Source organism: Eleutherodactylus coqui, chromosome 1 (assembly GCF_035609145.1).
Source record: "Eleutherodactylus coqui strain aEleCoq1 chromosome 1, aEleCoq1.hap1, whole genome shotgun sequence".
NCBI classification, from domain to species: Eukaryota; Metazoa; Chordata; class Amphibia; order Anura; family Eleutherodactylidae; genus Eleutherodactylus; species Eleutherodactylus coqui.
This window is the reverse complement of record NC_089837.1, coordinates 214,372,668-214,389,952: the sequence shown is the minus strand read 5'-3', so window position 1 is coordinate 214,389,952 and position 17,285 is coordinate 214,372,668. Positions and strand designations below refer to the sequence as shown.

General features: G+C 46.5%; 1 protein-coding gene across 4 annotated transcripts in view; it reads right to left on the bottom strand.

The window, feature by feature from the left end:
• NCOA7 (nuclear receptor coactivator 7) overlaps positions 1 to 17,285 on the bottom strand; it is a 159,626-nt gene that overhangs the window by 73,927 nt on the left and 68,414 nt on the right. The window contains exon 1 of one of the 4 annotated variants that reach the window (XM_066605515.1): positions 1,395 to 1,620. The exons of the other annotated variants lie outside the window; for them this stretch is intronic. Within the exon in view, the coding sequence (XP_066461612.1) occupies positions 1,395 to 1,557 (163 nt within the window). The 5' untranslated portion in view covers positions 1,558 to 1,620. Of the gene's footprint in view, positions 1 to 1,394; positions 1,621 to 17,285 lie in introns of those variants that run through there. 4 annotated transcript variants of the gene reach the window in all.

The following is a 17,285-nucleotide window of genomic DNA, read 5'->3' as shown; positions in this document are numbered from 1 at the left end:
CGATTTCCCGCTGCGGAAATACACAGTAGAATTCCACAGGTGAGCATTGGCAGGCAAAAAGCTATTAGGCTCAATAGAACCTGATAGCTGCGGAACTTAGGCACAGGAAACGCGGTAGAAATACGTCCATGGGCATTCACCCTAAAGTGAACAGTCCCTGAGGGCTGTCAGTAATGTCAGCAATATATGGCACTACAGCTCAATTATTGCAGCGTGCTTCAACACACACACATGCAGAGGGATATAGGGGTGCAGATTTAGTTAGGCTGGGTTCACACAGGGCAGATTTGCTGCGGTTTTGCCGCGGATTGCCGTTGCATATCCGCACTGCGGCAAAACCGCTGCGTTTGCAGTGCAATGCAGCACAAATGAGATTTGCCAAAAAGCTGTTCCCACAGGACGGATTTTTTCCGCACAGCGGCAGTGCAGAAATGCAACTGCAGCGCGGTTTTCAAAGATGCAGCATGTCCATTCTTTGGTCTTTTCCGCAGCACTTTTTTATCCATAGAGGTCTATGGACGCAACCAAAACCGCGGCAAATACGCGACAAAAAGTAAAAGCGCTGCGGGAAAAAACGCTTGCGGATTTTTCCGCACGAAAATCCGCAGCAAAATCCGCAAGCCAAAATTAACCTTTGAAGCGGTTTTGCCGCAGAGGCAAAACCGCAACTGAAAAACCACGGCAAAACCGCAGCAAATCCGCTCTAAGTTGATGAAAAAGGAGACTATAAACCAGAATAATTGTTCTATTCACACCTGCGTTGGAGATTCCGCTTCGCCGTTCTGCTCAGAAAGGGGAATCCTCGCGACCGAGCGGTTCCGTCTCTGGGTGGCACTGAGCAGCACTGGATGGACTCCATTGACTATAATGGGGCTCATCCGCTTTCCGCTCAGCTTCTGGATGGAAGAAATAGCGCTACACGCAGTGCAGTTTCTTGTGGATCTGTGACGGAACCCCCAACCGGAGGTTCTCATGCAGATGTGAAATGGCAACATTGTATCTTTTTGCGTTCTAAAGGATACTTCTAGAAAGTAGAGGGGCAGCTAGTGTGTGGGGTGGGGGGCAAAATGGTCCTGGCAGGTTCCCTTTAATACGCTACCTATGAAATTAATCTTTGGACAGGACAATTAGATTGTGACGGATGGGAATGGCGCCAACCATGGTACAGCGCTGCATGTAATAGTTGGATCACAGGATTGCGATTGGCATCTTTTTGGTGAAGCATTGCACATAACTGCCCCCCAGAACACTACTGTAAGGTGCCAGTCTCTGCCACGTTGCTATACTAGGAACGAGTGCAGCCATACAAGAGCATCACTCCTAAACAGCGAGCCGACCCCCCACAGAACACCATGCATGAAGATGAGAAGTACTACAGGTATCAGCACACCTACCAACAGCACAGTAGGGCAGCTGGCTGCAGTCTGTAGCAGATACAGGGCCACAGCTATGGGTGGCTGCAGCTGGTGCCCGCTGCTCCCCCGCCCCGGTGCCCGGGACACACATGGTACAGTAGTCAGTGCCATGCATGCACTCCACCGCAATCTCGGCAAACATGCTGCTTCCACCCGGACGGTTCCGAGCACACTGCTGGCCGCTACATAACACCTCCTTATGGACGGGACTATTGTGCTCCCTCATTCCAGCTGGAGCCAGCCATAGCAGGGGAGGTGTTAGCCCCATCCCCCACACACAGCCTGAGGGGCTGTGCACGGACGGGGAGCACCAATTTCCACTTTTTTTGTAACGTAGAAAACTTTATTGACTCGACACAAAAGCCCAAATATATCGTCCACCGTTACACTGTACAGTATGCTCTAAGCAGAGAACGAGCCCTTCCCGACCAATCAGGAGGCTTCTGACATCCTCTAACCCTTCTCAGGCATATGAGAGGAGGGAGATGATTGGTTGCTCTAGTCAGACGGGTTCTGTGGAACTATTTCTCCTCGCTAGTACAAAAAAATGTGCTGAACCCTCCAAGATGGCGGCACGTTAACCATTTGTTGCCAAAAAACATTCCAATTGTCATGATATTCAGATGTTACTTGTCATGCGGGGTGGCCCAGCTGTAATGGGTGCTACATAAGTTCCGTTAAGTCAAACTATACCATAAAATTATGAGGAAAGATGGATTGTAATCCGCACTAAATTAAATAGAAACTCACTGAATTTTGGGCCTCCTTTGTGCAACCTGTCTAAGGCTACCTCCACACGGGCGAACGTGATATTGTGCCGAGAAACGCGGTCTGATATCGCACGTGATAACGCACGTTTTAGCCACGGGGGTGAGGTGTTTTTCATGTGAAAACGCCTCACTTCACTTGTCTGAAATTCCAATCCTCAACAGGAAACATAACGACATACAATGTGTTTGTCCCATTGAAAACATTGGGCGAAGCGTTCGCAGGGAACACGAAAAAATAGTACATGCAGCGCTTTTTTACATTTTAAAAATGGCTCATGTGTATGGCTCCATTCAAAAGAATGGGGTTCATATTCGCGCAAGTTTTGTGCGTCTCGCAATGCACAAAGCTCGCATGAGGCTCACGCTCCTATGAATGTCACCTAAGGTCGGTTTCACATTTGCGACCGTCCAGTGACAGAGCCTTTCAGTTGTGGGGATTCGCATTTTCTGCTGCCCAAATGGAGTTGGGAAGCGGAACCCTGAGTGCAAATGTGAAACCACCCTAAGGCCGTTGTGCCCCTAGCAACCAATCACAGCTCAGCTTTTCTTTTACCAAAGCAGTATAATGGTGAATGCACACAGGCGGATTTGAATTGCGGAATTCGGAGCAGGCGACCGCTTCCGAATTCCGCAGCAAATATCTGCCATAGCATGCAATGCAAAAGTGATTCTTCATGCACACGAGCGGAAACCAATTTTGGTTTCTGCTCGCGGGTGAAAAAATCGCAGCATGCTCCATTTTCCTGCGGACCCTGCACGGATGGCTTCCATTGAAGTCAATGGAAGCCGTCTGATCTGCAATTGACATTACGATGGCCCGCAGATTCTGATTAAGCAGGAGTTTAAAAAAAATTTTGGACTGCGCATGTCTGACGGCGAGCCGTGTGGAACATCCGCAATACAGAAGAAAAGAAGGAATAACATGTACTCGCGGACGTCAGCCATGCGCAGGCTCGGATTCTGCTGCAGGCTGCGGAATCTGACCTGCCTGTGTGCATGCAGGCTAAGAGAAGCTGCACCGTGATTGGTGCTGTTTGAAAACATCCTATTCTTCTCCATGTCACATGTCCACTGATCCCCGCTGCTAGGACGGCACACAAACGTGAATCTATGTGCTGTCCGATGCCAGTTGCGCCTATGGCTCTTGGGCGCAACTGGCATGAAGCCGTTTCAATGTGTCTAACTCAGCTATTGTCAACTGGGGCGCCATGACACCCCGCTAGGGGGATGCTGCAACACTCCAGCGCTACAGTGTTTTTTTTGAGGAACAAGAAAAGAAAACTTGCGTGCAACTACTGAATGGAAAGTACTACTCTCGACACTGACCGCCAGAGACAGGGAGTGTGGCATTACTCACATAATGAGTGTCTCACTGTCAGTGCTGCTGTCTTCTTTCTGCCAAGATCAGGTATAATCAGGCCTCTGGATGTCATTACAGCGGAAGTATGCAAATAAGGGAGATAGAATAATACCTCCACAGTGCCACCTATTGAACTCACTTAGGCTGCCTGCAGACGGGCGGGTCGGATCCAGCGGCGAGGATTCTCGACCCGAGCGCCTACAGGGACCAGTGCGTACTCACCCGCGCCCCGCAGCTTCGTCTCTTTCATGTGCCGGCTGCCGGGCAGCCGGCGCATGCGCAGACCGGAACCGGCGAGCCCCGCACAGAAATAGGACATGCCGCGGATTGTCAACGCAATCCTATGCAGGCTTTGAGCGGCGGAAATCCCGCCGCAGGATTTCCGCCCATGTGCAGGCGCCCTTAGTGCCAGACTGTACACTGATGAAGGGCAAACACCCTGAAACAGCTGTCTGTACATGGAGTCTGGCTTTGTGTTTAATTCTCAGTCATTGTTACAAGGCTTGTATAAAGAGTCTAACTTTGGCTTGAAGGAATGCTGCCTTCCAATGAGTGGCACTGTGGAGGTATTATTCCATCTCCCTTATTTGCATATTGCCCAGAGGAGCATGAATGGCCTTTTGAGTCTCCTCATTCACCATGTAGGTGCTCTACCTAAGGAGAAAGATAGCATTACAGGAAAGGTGAAACAATACCTCTGCAGCGCCACCTATTAGAAGGCAGCATTCCTGCAGGTCAATATTAGGCTCTTGATACAAGCCCTGTAACAGTGACAGAATCCATACACAGACAGATGTTAGGTGAAGCTCTGGATGTGATCAGTGCAGATCGGGTGTGTAACAAAGCTCTAGATGTTTTAATGTTTACTGGTGAAGGGGTGTAAATTACTATAGGGGTCTGATGTGGTGAGCTGAGTTAGGGCTGGAGCTACACTGCAATTTTGTCTGTGACACGTGGCCAAAGATTGCAGTGTAGCCCTAGGATCTCGTAATCTAATAGAAGTCAATGCAGTTATGTTGTGGCTCGCAACTAGTGATGCATCGATTGCATATAATCCAAAAACAATGAATGGACAGACAATAATCAATAATGTTGAGCCAGGCAATGGTCTGGCTCTCAATCAGGAGACTACTAGAGCAGTCACTCAGAGCAGACAGGCGGACCTGGATGATCGAGCAAAGACCACATATGTACATGGCATAGCCTTCACCTTTCGCTGTTCAAAGGTTGAAATCTGCAGGTTGATTTATGCATTTAGTATGGATTTTGTGCGCAGCTGGGACATAGCGAAAAAGAACGCAGCATGCTCTGTTTTACAGTGTATTACACAAGATAGAGCCCTATTGTTTTCTATGGACACGTAATAAATGCCGTACATACGAAAGCACGTTGCGTATATGCAATGTTTATACGCACCATCGCTGAGTGACACAGCGGGGAAAAAATAAAATAAACCAGGAAGACTGTGCATAACAATGTGCGTGAGATACGCTATAACGCGCAGTCCAAATTCATGTGAGCCTGCCCATAGGCGTTTGCGTTTTCAAACATCTCACATCACTTGATTGCCCCATTGAAGATAATGGACGATGCGAGTGAATACCCAAAGATAGGTTGTGCCGTAACCTTTTCCCCGCACCACATCGCTATGTGGGGGGAAAAAAATCGCTTATTAGTGCGAGATTCTCGGCCGTGTGAAACTGGCCTTAAGCCTCTTTCACACGACCGTATGAGTTTTTGCGCTCGTTGAATCATATGAAAGAAAACTAACCGCAATCAAGTCCTGATCTTAATTAGTGTTTTTTCGTCCATTCACATCGGTAAAAAAAACTGCTGCAGCGTGTAAACGCCTCGGTTAGCAAAAATCCTCGGAATGACTACTAATGGTTAAAGGAGATGTCTCGAGGAAGCAGTTAATTTTTTTTTTTGCCCAGTCCCCCCCATTAAGTACACATTACTAAGCCCCCCTGTAAATGACATTTCTAGCTGGTTTGTACTTACCGTTCCAGCGTTTCAGCAACTTATAAAGTTTTCTCAAGATGGCCGCCGGCTCTTTCCCCGTCGCTCGCTGCAGCCCGACGTGCGCGCTCCCGAGACGCTGCCAGCTGTGTCTCCATGGCAACCAGACGCCCCGCAGCCGCCGACCAGACGCCCACCGCCAGGCAGCAGGTAAGGCGCTAGCCCCCGGCTCCCCAGCGCTAGACCCTCAGCCCAGGTGAAGGCCCCGGAGCCCAGCGCTAGGTTCCGGAGCCCAGCGCTAGTTCCCCCGGCCTAGCGGCAGCCCCCCCGGCCTAGCGACAGCCCCCCCGGCCTAGCGCTAGTTCCCCCATCACAGCGGCAGCCCCCCCCGGCCTAGCGACAGCCCCCCCGGCCTAGCGCTAGTTCCCCCATCACAGCGGCAGCCCCCCCCCGGCGCAGCGACAGCCCCCCCCGGCGCAGCCCGGCGCAGCGGCAGCCCCCCCATCGCAGCGACAGCCCCCCCGGCCTAGCGCTAGTTCCCCCATCGCAGCGCTAGTTCCCCCCCGACCCATCACTTACCTGGGACGCTTCTCGGGGCTGCTGGGCTGGGCTGGGCTTCTCCGCTGGGCAGCTCCAGTTTCTGCACCTTCCTCTAACAGAGGAAGGTGCAGAATGGCCGCTGCAGCGCGCTCCCGAGCAGTGACAGCTCGTCTGCGCATGCGCAGAAGAGCTGTAGCGGGGAGCACACTGAAGCGGCTCGTGCTGAATAGAGAAGACCGGACTGCGCAAGCGCGTCTAAACAAGCAAGCTGCCAGCGAATTTAGACGGAACCATGGAGACGAGGACGCTAGCAACGGAGCAGGTAAGTGGAATAACTTCTGTATGGCTCATATTTAATGCACAATGTACATTACAAAGTGCATTAATATGGCCATACGGAAGTGTATAACCCCACTTGGTTTCGCGAGACCACCCCTTTAAAGTAGAGCCAGCTGTAATCCTTTCCCACCGTTGGATGTCAGAAAACTTCCTCCCCCTCCCTTTTTTTCAGCATATCTCGGGAAAAGATAGGGCAAGACTTATCTTTTCAAGCACCCTATAAAATCGGGCGCTGTTTTCGGTCACAGATGTCCTATTTTCCAAAAATCACTCATTTAAATTAATCCATTAGATTCCAAAGCTTCAGATGTTTGTGAGTTTTGAACCCAGCTAAAATAGCTGCATATATCCGGTCTTGTTAATAAGGACTTAGGCTATATTGATGTTTTTTCCAGAATTTTTGAACCACAATTAAGAAACACATCAAAAAACTGCATGCGGTATTCAAAAACCACATGCGTTTTTAAGAAACGGCAAACACTATTAAAAATCACATCTGTATTTAACCATTGCATGACTTCGTTTTAAAACAGCATGCAGGTTTTTGATGCGTTTTTTAATTTTGTGTAAGGAGTGAAATTATATACAGGAGATTTCCATATTATACCACCATGGTCCATATCACTATATACAGGATGTATAACTTATACTACTTGTCAATATTTAATAATATACAGGAGTTACCCAGGTTATACCAGCATGGACCATATCATTATATATGGGGAGATATATAAACTTATACTAGCTGCACATATATAATTATATACATGAGATGCCCAGATTTTACCAGCATGCTCCTTGAATTGGCAGCTTGCTGCCCGATATAACTGTCCCTCCCCTCCCTGAGCGCCACTCAGAGCCGGCCCGCAGAAGTATATAATTATATACAGGTGAAACCCAGGTTATACCAGCATGGTCTATCAAACTACTAACGACGATTTGTCTGTCCGAGCGTGAGTTTGTGAGTGACTTACATGCTCCACCCCTGATCACATGACAGTGATGTCATCAAAGGTCCTTCATCCCCAGCAAGGGAGTTACATGCTCAGCCCCTGATCACAGGTTCTGTATGCACACAGCTGCTATCCGGCAAAGTGTTTGTTAGCATTCCATAGCAACTGAGACTGCAGCGAGTTTGTAATCCGCCCGTAATCTGCACAAGGATGCAGGACCTTTGATGACATCACTATCATGTGATCAAGAGCGGAGCATGTAAGTCATCACTCGAAATGAGCGTCACTGTCATGTGATCAGCATGACGGTGACGTCATCACAGTTCCTTCATCTCCAGTGCTGTGCTGCTTCTGATCTCTGTTGTATGGGATGAACAATGTATGTAGCAGTGCTGTGTGTGTGTGACATACATGTACAAAGCTGTGTGGCGCTTTGTGCCGCCAGAAACACTGGTACTATAATATCCTAATAATTACTAGTATCACTATGTACAGGAAATGTATAACTTATACCAGCTGTACATATATAATTCTATAGAGGGGGTAATCAGGTAAATACGCATGGTCTATATCACTGCATACAGGAGATACCCAGGTAATACCGACATATTCCATATTACTTTATACAAGATGACGTTTAACATATACCAGCTGTACATAGTGTAATAGTGCAGTGCCAGAAATAGCCACTAGAGGGCTTGAGAGCAGGAAAATTGGAAAGGAAAGGAACCTGTGTGGGAGTGTCCGGAGGAAATAAAGCCCCCAGCCAGACTGAACTCTGTGGCTGCTTTTTGGGATGGGTTCCTGTGAGGTCCCTGGGAGAGCGAACCTGACATTGACCAAGCTGCTAAGGCTGAAGAGCAACGAGTCCCATAGGGGTAGCCTGCCTCGAGACAGACACCCTGGATGAGTATGAGACATGGATTTTGTTATGTGCTTGAGGCACGAGGCCTGTATGGTAGACAGGGCAAACAAGTCTGTATTATTTTTCAGCCAGACGGCCAGGGACCTGCATGTGTACTGTGACGTATAACAACAATACTAAGATTGTATTATGCTTTCTCTTCATGTGCCAAAATAAAAGACGAATTTGATTCTTAACAAACTTCTGGCCTGGATGTGGGTCATCTAGGTGGAGGAAAGACAGCAATCCATTGAGCTGGTAACCCCCAAGTTTCCACAATATATTACTATATACAGGTTGTATTACTTATATCAGTTGTACATATATAATTACATACACAGGATGCCCAGGTTATACCAGCATGCTCCTTGAATTGGCAGCTGGCTGCCCAATATAACTGTTTTTCCCCTCCCTGAGCACCACCCAGAGCCAAGCCGCAGAAGTGAGACAGTAATAATATTGTTTATTTATATAACGCCATCATTTTCCACAGCACTTACAAGACATGGGGAACAGAAACAAAGCACCGATCCCTGGGGGACCCCAACAACAAGGGGAGGAGCGGGAGAGATGGAGCCATAAAAGGAGACACTGAAGGAGCTGTCAGATAGGTAGGAGGAAAACCGTGAGAGAGCAGTGTCCTTTAGGCCAATGAAGCAAAGCATAGTGAGGAGGAGTTTGTGGTTAACAGTGTCGAATATGCAGAGAGGTCGAGGAGGATCAGTAGGGAGTTTGACACTTTAGTCAAGGTGGTTTCTGTCAAGTGTAAAGGGTCGAAGCCGGGCTGTAGCTGGTCAAGAAGAGAGTTTTCTGAGCTTATAAGGCGGAAGTAAACCAGGCGTTCTAATAGTTTGGAGATGAAAGGGAGATTTAAGATAGGTCGCTAGTTGGCAGCATTGGTCGAGTCAAGAGTCGGTTTCTTCAGCAGTGGGGATATGATAGCGTGTTTGAATGAGGAGGGGAAGATTCCACAGATCTGAGAAAGATTGAATAAAGTGGTGAGGTGGGAGATGACCACCAGGGAGAGGGACCGGAGGAGGTGTGAGGGGAGAGGGTTGCTAGCACAGGTAGTGGGGCGAGCAGAGGAAAGCAGTCTGGAGACTTCTTCCTCAGTCGTTGGTCTGAATACAGAGAGTGAGCAGGAGCTAGATGCAGTACTGATGAGACTAGGGTCAGAGCTAGTCTGGGATTGGGAGGTTAATTCCTGCCGGATGTCATCGATTTTCTTTTTGAAGTAAGCAGCCAGCTCTTCAGCACTGAAATCTGTCACGGGGGGCTGCAATTTTGGGCTGACAAGGGAGTGAAAAGTGGCAAAGAGTCATTTAGTGTTGTGAGATACTGAGGAGACAAGAGAGGTGAAGTAGACTTGTTTGGTGTGGTGGAGGGTGAGGTTGTAGGTTCTGAGCATGAATTTGTAGGGGAGAAAGTCTGCGGACATTTGAGAATTTCTCCACAGCCGTTCAGCACACCTAGAGCAGCACCGGATGAAATGTGTTTGAGGTATATGGTGGCAGCCTGTCGGACCCTCTAGATAAGGGGGCGTGTGACAATTGCAACCCCCTAGTGGTACACCAGTGGTGTGCAGCATGTGGATGAAATTTTAAAAAAGTTATTGCCCACTGTGTTGGTATAACCCCTTTTAAGTTATGTCTGAAGTTGACTAGGATTGGTGATATATCGTAGGTTACACATATGCATTCCCATTGCTCTAAGAAATGTCATACTTAAAAGGGTTGTCCCACACAGTAAAGTGATCCTCTATCCACAGGATTCGAGTCCCAAGAATGGGAGTCCCAGAGGTCCCTGAATAAATGAAGCAGTGGTTATGCTTGTGCACAGCTATTCGATTCATTTTAATGGGACTGCCAGAGATTGAGGGGTACTTGAACTTGGCTATCTCCAGTACACCCATTGAAATGAATGGCTAGGTGGTGCACATGCATAACCACTGCTTCATTCATTCAGGACTGCTTCATTCATTCGGGGAACTTTGGGCCCCCTACTCTTGTGATTGATAGAGATGCCAGTGGCATTATCAAAGCTGTGACGGAGCCATAGTACAACAGACCCCAACAGCACATGACCGATCCTATTTCCCTGTAATAGGGTCTGTTGGGCTCCCTCACGCAGAAGTGAACACAGCATAAATTGATAGTAGACAATTGTTGGTAAATTAGAGGCAGACTAATTTCTTCAACATTTAATATAGCAAAGCAAATATTCATTTAGGTTTGTTTACATAGCATTAGGTCTGTACTCTGCACTTTGTCAACTTATGTCAATAAAGATAACAAGGGCCCATGTAGTGTGCAGATAATCAGCCTGTAACGAGCGCCAATCAACGATACTGGAAGCCCATTGGTGTTCGTTAAACGTCCATTTACATGAGGCAGGCACCATGAGTATGCAAACTGTAAATCATGAATACAATCATTCTTCTCCATACACTTTACATTTTTATAGGCAGCACATCCTCTTTTTACATAACAAATGATGATTCTTAGGCTCACAAAAAAGATGCAATAAAAAAAAGCAAGCATTTTTATGTTCGTTAGGTGACCGTTCATGTGAACTTCCATTCAGCTGATCATCGGCCCATATTAATGAGCCTTAGGGCTTATTCAGATGACCGTATATCGGCCGGATATTCACGCCGGTGTCTCTCTCTGCAGGGGGGGAGGCTGGAAGAGCCGGAGCAGTGCACTGAGCTCCTGCCTCCTCTCCGTCCCTCTGCACTATTTGCAATAAGAGAAGGCGGACGGGGGCGGGGCTAAATTTCTGGAATTAGCTCCGCCTCCCCTCATTGCAAATAGTGCAGAGGGGTGGAGAGGGGGCGGAAGCTCAGAGCACTGCTCCGGCTCTTCCAGCCTCCTCCCCCTGCAGAGAGGGACGCTGTATATCGGCCGGCGTGAATACGCGGCCGATATACGGCCGTCTGAATAATCCCTTAAAGGGGTTGTCCGGTTACCTGTAGTAGGGCTGCCTGTAGTAAAATAACAAGTAGAGATATACTTACTTAGCAATGTTCGTTGTAAGCGTTGAAATTACTGCTGCAGCCAATCAGAGGCTACAGCATCACTGCTTGTTCTCCAGGCATCAGCTCTCAAATGCTAAGTGCCACAATGCCAATAGTTTGGGAACGAGACACTGTAGCATCTCATCTGCTGCAGGTTCGGTGACATCAGTTGTCACAACAAACATCAGGACCACAGCAAGGCTACAGTGCTGGACTGTGGCAAAGGGGTAGCTATAGCTCAGTTTGTTATTTTACCACAGGCAGCCCAATTGAAGGGATGTTGTCTGGTAACTGGAACTCCTTTAGAGGGCTATCCAATTTGTGAAAAACAAATTGTTTAAAGAATTACATTATTGGCATCCACGTCTCTTCATCTAATCCCACATAGCATTTTGGGAGGTCCATGGTGACAGATTCGCTTTAAGGGTATGTTTACACGGGGCGGAAATGCTTTGCAATGTCCGCAGTTGAAGATTACACAGCATTTCCGCATCCAAAAGAGAGTCAAAATCTGCATCATTGGTGTGAAATTTAACACAAAATCAGCTGAATATCTGCAGCTGATTTCAGCAGATACAGCGTTCCTCTCACCTCGTAATCCTTGTGCTGTCGGCGGGCCCTGGCATTCAACAGCCTCTAGTGAGCGCCAAGCTGTTGGTCATTTAATGCAGAAGAGGCATCAATTGGGCAGTAGCATGGTACTTGCTAGAGACTACCAGGGCCTGCTGACAAGGCAAGGATTGCTTTGAGCAGTGGAAAGAGAAACAACATTTCACAGCTGCACGCTGTTCACGTGAATCAGCCATCACATAATAGGCGAAAAACTGCACAACTTGTTTAAGAAAAAAATACCTGAGGCTTCTTTCACACGAGCGCATATGAGCTGTCCGTTTTCACGGCCGGCCGATATGCGCTGTGATCTGATGCATTGGATAGCAATGCATCAGATCACATGGGCATATTTCTGAGACGTAAAAACACCCAGCCAAGCCAATATAGCGCCGGGCGTTTTTTTCGGCGGGCCCAAAAGATAATCCCAGAATATGTCAGCTGCTGCATGGGCTCCTATGGGAGCCCATGGCAGCGGCCGTAGGTGGGAGGGAGTTTCGCAGCATGGCAGCTAAACTCCCTCTCTCTGTTCTCCTCTCCCCCGTGCAGACTTACCTCTCCACTCGTTCTGTGCAATGGGAGGGGGTGGGGCAGAGGCGGAGCTAAGCTCCCACCCTCTCCCCACCTCTTGTCCATAACCATCAATGGGAGGAAACGGGACGGGATGACGCTTAGCTCCACCTCTGTTCCGCCCTCTCCCGTTGCACAGAACGAGCAGGGAGGAACGAGAGGTGAGCCTGCGATGGGGAGGTAGTTGAAATGGGCGATGACGTCGTGAGCTCGGAGCATTTGTGCTGGCCTCACCAGGCCATATGAACGGGCACAAAAGCGTTTATTTTTTGTGCGCCTGTTCTCCAGTTTCTTCTCCCCCAACGTAGCGCATATCAGCCGGCCGTGAAAACGGCCGGCTGATATGCGCTTGTATGAAAGAAGCCCAAAGCGGAACGCAACTCTTCCTAACAATGTCGGCTGGCATACATGCCTCAGGAGGGTTCCAAAGACATTCACCTAGCAACAGAATAATAATAAATAATAATAATCTTTGTTTGTATAGCGCCAACTTATTCCACAGCGCTCTAAAGCATGGGAGAGACACAGACAAGTACAGCAATTACATGTGATATGCAATCAGTTTGCAATAAACAGGGTGGGGGTGATACAGAAGGTACAAGGGGGGGAGGCATGGGGGGACACAGAAGCCTGTACTAGTAATGCCTCGCTCACCAGCAGGAGATTCCTGTTTCTTTTGGGTACCCCCCAACTATACGTATCATCCTCAGTATTAAATCAAAAACTGCATCATATTAAGCAATATATAAAGCCTACACACAAAAACATGCAGACCAATATATAGTTTGTTCTGCATCTTCTTCTGTGTAACTTTTATAAGGTGACAAGATGGTAGGAGTTGTAGTGCCGAGCACATCCGCCGGCCTAAGAAAAAAGATCCAGCCGTGACAAAGGGCAGGTCCGCAGAGTCCAGACAGGTGCGTATATGATATTTTCTGGCCTCATGTCTGCGGGTAAGGAGGGACCTGCTATGGGATTCTGCATGGAGAATCTGTGCGGGCCCGAATTTTCCCGTGGACACGAGGCCTTAGGGAGTGTTTCCCATCTCCAGTCCTCAGGGACCCCCCAACAGGTCATGCTTTCAGGATTTCCTCAGTATTGCACAGGTGTAATTATTGTCAATGCCCAAGACATTGCCACAGGGGGTTTTACTATGGGGTATCCTGAAAAAATGACCTGTCGGGGTCCCTGAGGACTGGAGTTGGGAGACACTACCCTGTGTGAGTACAGGACTATTATCTGGACTTGTCCTGCTTATATTTTAAAGCTGGGAGGACTAGCCTACTAGTCGGTAGTGAGGGACATTTATGTTAAGTTGGAGCCAGACAGGCAGAGCTTTATTTGTGACCATAGTAAACCAAAATAAACGTCATTTGAGTTTGGAAGACCCGTGTTTAGACTGCTTGAATTAAAGGTGCGTCCTGCAGTGTATATCCTGGACTATACCAAGCTAATTTCCCCACAATTTATACACAAAGAGATTAAATAAAGCTAATCACTGAATGGAGACATCACCAATTCCAAATCCATCAGCTGTCCCCCAGCTGCCAACAACATTACCCAAAGGGCATGCTCATAGACATAATACTAACTGCAAATCCCACCAAGGAAATTATTGGTGATCACATTGGGGGAATGCAGCAAATAATACAGGGGCTGTTGTGCCAGAATTCGGGTGTAAGTTGTGCCTTCTTTTGGCTGCAAATGAATTTAGACAAATATACTATTGATTTACGCCCAGAAGACCAGATGTTATGCTTCACTAGACACTTTTCAAAAGTGTCAAGAAAAGGGGAGGTCTTGAGTAGAGTGTGGTTTTTAGACAAATTTATCAATTTAAACATTTTAAAAAGTCTCACAATTTTTGAGCAATCTCAATCCAGTAGGTAGGTAGCGTAAAAGGTGTAGGCACATCTCTGCACTAATTTATCAACATCACACAACAAATATGGCATATGTTACAATGGAAAGGTTAAAAAAGCTTGTCTGAAAATTCCCCCCATTATTTGTAAATCCAGAGATTTACAGTAATGTTCCCATTGGTACTCACCAAGTTCAATTTGAGTAGTCCTATTAGTGGTAGATGTGATGGTATTTCCCATATTTCATCAATTTTTATCTGAAAACCGCATGTTCTATACAAGAAAATAGGACAGGCTGGCTCTTCCTAGCTGATCAGTAGGTTTCATAGCTCATCTTCCTGTATTTATCGCATGCCACTTGTGGCTGCAAATATAAGCTGGTACAGTATACAGTGAGTGTATTGTAGTTAAAAGAGGAAAGTGAGTGAAGATCAAAACCTGCATGACAGTGAAGAATTGGAAATCACCGTCTTTATGAATAGGTGAACAGTTTGTAAGAAAGTTTACACACTCTCCATAGCAAGTCATAGTAACCTTTTAGCCAATACATTGTCTTTTCTCATAGAGGTTAAATACATTGTGTTAAGGGGGTATATTGGAGGGTGATATTGATAAGCATCGCTACATTTAAAAAGCACATATAGTCCGCTTTTGGGTTTCAGTCACCATTACTCTGCACAGGTGAGTAATTAAGATCAGGGTTGGTCAATCTAATAAAACTGCATCTGTGGAACTTATTGTGAACATTCCAAACAGAAGATGCAAGCCCAATGTCCACAGGTGGATTTCATTTACGGAACCCACACAGGAGATGCATTAGCGTCCGCAAAACAGTTAAAAGCATGTGGATGTAATTTTTTTCCCAGTGTGCGGGAAATTTTCCCACACACGGGAAGAAATCGCAGCATGCTCCATTTTTCTGCGGATCCCGTCCAAAGAGATCCTGCGCTATCCGGCAGCGGGAGCCAGCTGTCACTAATAGTCAGCCTCCTACTGCAACAGCAGGGATGCATCAGGATAGCGACCCCCGCTGTTAACCCCGTCCCTTCCGCAATCTATGTAGATCGCAGCATGTAAGGATTCACAGAGGGAGATACCGACTTACACGCATTCTCACGCAGACCAGGCAATCTCATTTTTACGTAACTTTTCTCAAACTCATGCTGATATGGAGTTCTTTACTGTTAGAGCAGTGGGACTACGGAATTCTCTGCCTGAGGACTTATTTCTTGAGTGTAACAATATTACATGTTATGATCATTAATAACTGCAGAAGGGTTGCTGATCAATGAATTTTTGCGATTGCCAGATTTGAGTCAGGAAGGAATTTTTTTCCCTTACATGGGGTAAAATTGGCTTCTACCTCATCAAATTTTTAATTTTCTTTCCTCTGGATCAACATTGGGGGTAATAGGCTGAACTGGGGGTTACGTCTTATTTCAGCCTTACATACTAGGTTACTATGACCCTCATCCATTGGAAGCTTATGTAACCAAAATGCACAATTTTACTGCAATGGAAACATCTATTTGACTAAAAATGTAGTAATTCTGTATGTTAATGTAAAAATATGACAACTGTTCAAATAATAAACTATTCGGACGTCGGCTGCACCTGTGACAAAATCATTCCATGTAGACAGTCCTGGCACATCAGAATGGGATCAGAGATAGCTCACTGTGTAAATAGTAAAACTTGGAATTTCCCTGGCACTCTGATGCCACCTACCTTACTGATTCCTAACAATGTGCACACAATGCTCCTGAACATGGAAGCTGTTTCTGTATTCCTCATAACATAGATAATAATGCAGTACAATTATTTCTAATTCTACTGCAGTGCGCAAAGTTTTAAGTAACAACAAGGTAAAAATGACAACCGATGTACTTCTTTTTTGTTGTAACCCTTTCCCCCACCCAATTAAATTGAAAAATACAGAATATATATATATATATATATATATATATATATATATATATATATATATATTTAAAATGACAAATAAAATGAATGTACAAACAATAAGACAAAAGGAGTAAAGTCCCTGTCTAGAAGAGCTTACAATCTATGGAGTGACAAAATAGGTACAAGAGGCAAAGGACATATGAATAACGCTGCATGAACCTATCACCAAGCCAGTATTGGAGCCAATATGGATAAAAAGTGCAGAGTGATGCGATAAACATAGCTACCGGTAGTTAAGAACATAACAGAGGAAAAAGATATCTAAGCAGATCAGGTTGCATATGGGCCATGGGATATAGTAGTGACTAGCTGATATACCCAGCTTTGCCCGAGTTAATTTGATACAGGTGTTTACGTGTTGTTTGCATGGAAAATTTTATGAAGTCAAGGTTACTGTAGAGAAACCAAGGAATAACATAAGTATACACATAGAGGAGAGTTAGATTCTCCTCAGGCTGCATGTACCAATGTTCCTGTGCAGAATGTGCCGCCCCTCCCACTTTCCCCACTTAGGAGCTAAAGAATGCTTGCGCCAAATTTCACGCTTGTAGGACACCGGGATCTTACATTACATAAGTTACTTTTGCAATTAGCATTGAATAATCGAGTTGTGACCTCTTTGCATCTTTGCTCGCACATAGGTCCTGCCCTATTCTACTGTTTTGTTTTTTTGTGCGCGCAATAGCACAAAGTTTGAACGATTAAAAAAAGGTTTTTGACTGGTTCATGCACAAATACACTCCGTAGCGGTGAGCATATTGACGCAAGCATCCGTTTGTCAAGGCCCTTAAGGTCCCTTTTTATGGGACGACTGTCAGTCGCAGAAGTGCATGACAGCTGTCCTATGGACTGGAGTCACTCAAACATTGTTTACATACGCATGCTGTCATGCACAGTGTAATTAGTTCTTTTTTTTGTTAAATTACCCACTTTCTCTTTTAGCGGCGTGGCGTATTAAACCCCACACATGGGCAATATAATTACATATGTGCAGCGTTTATTACACACCCGTAGAGAACAACG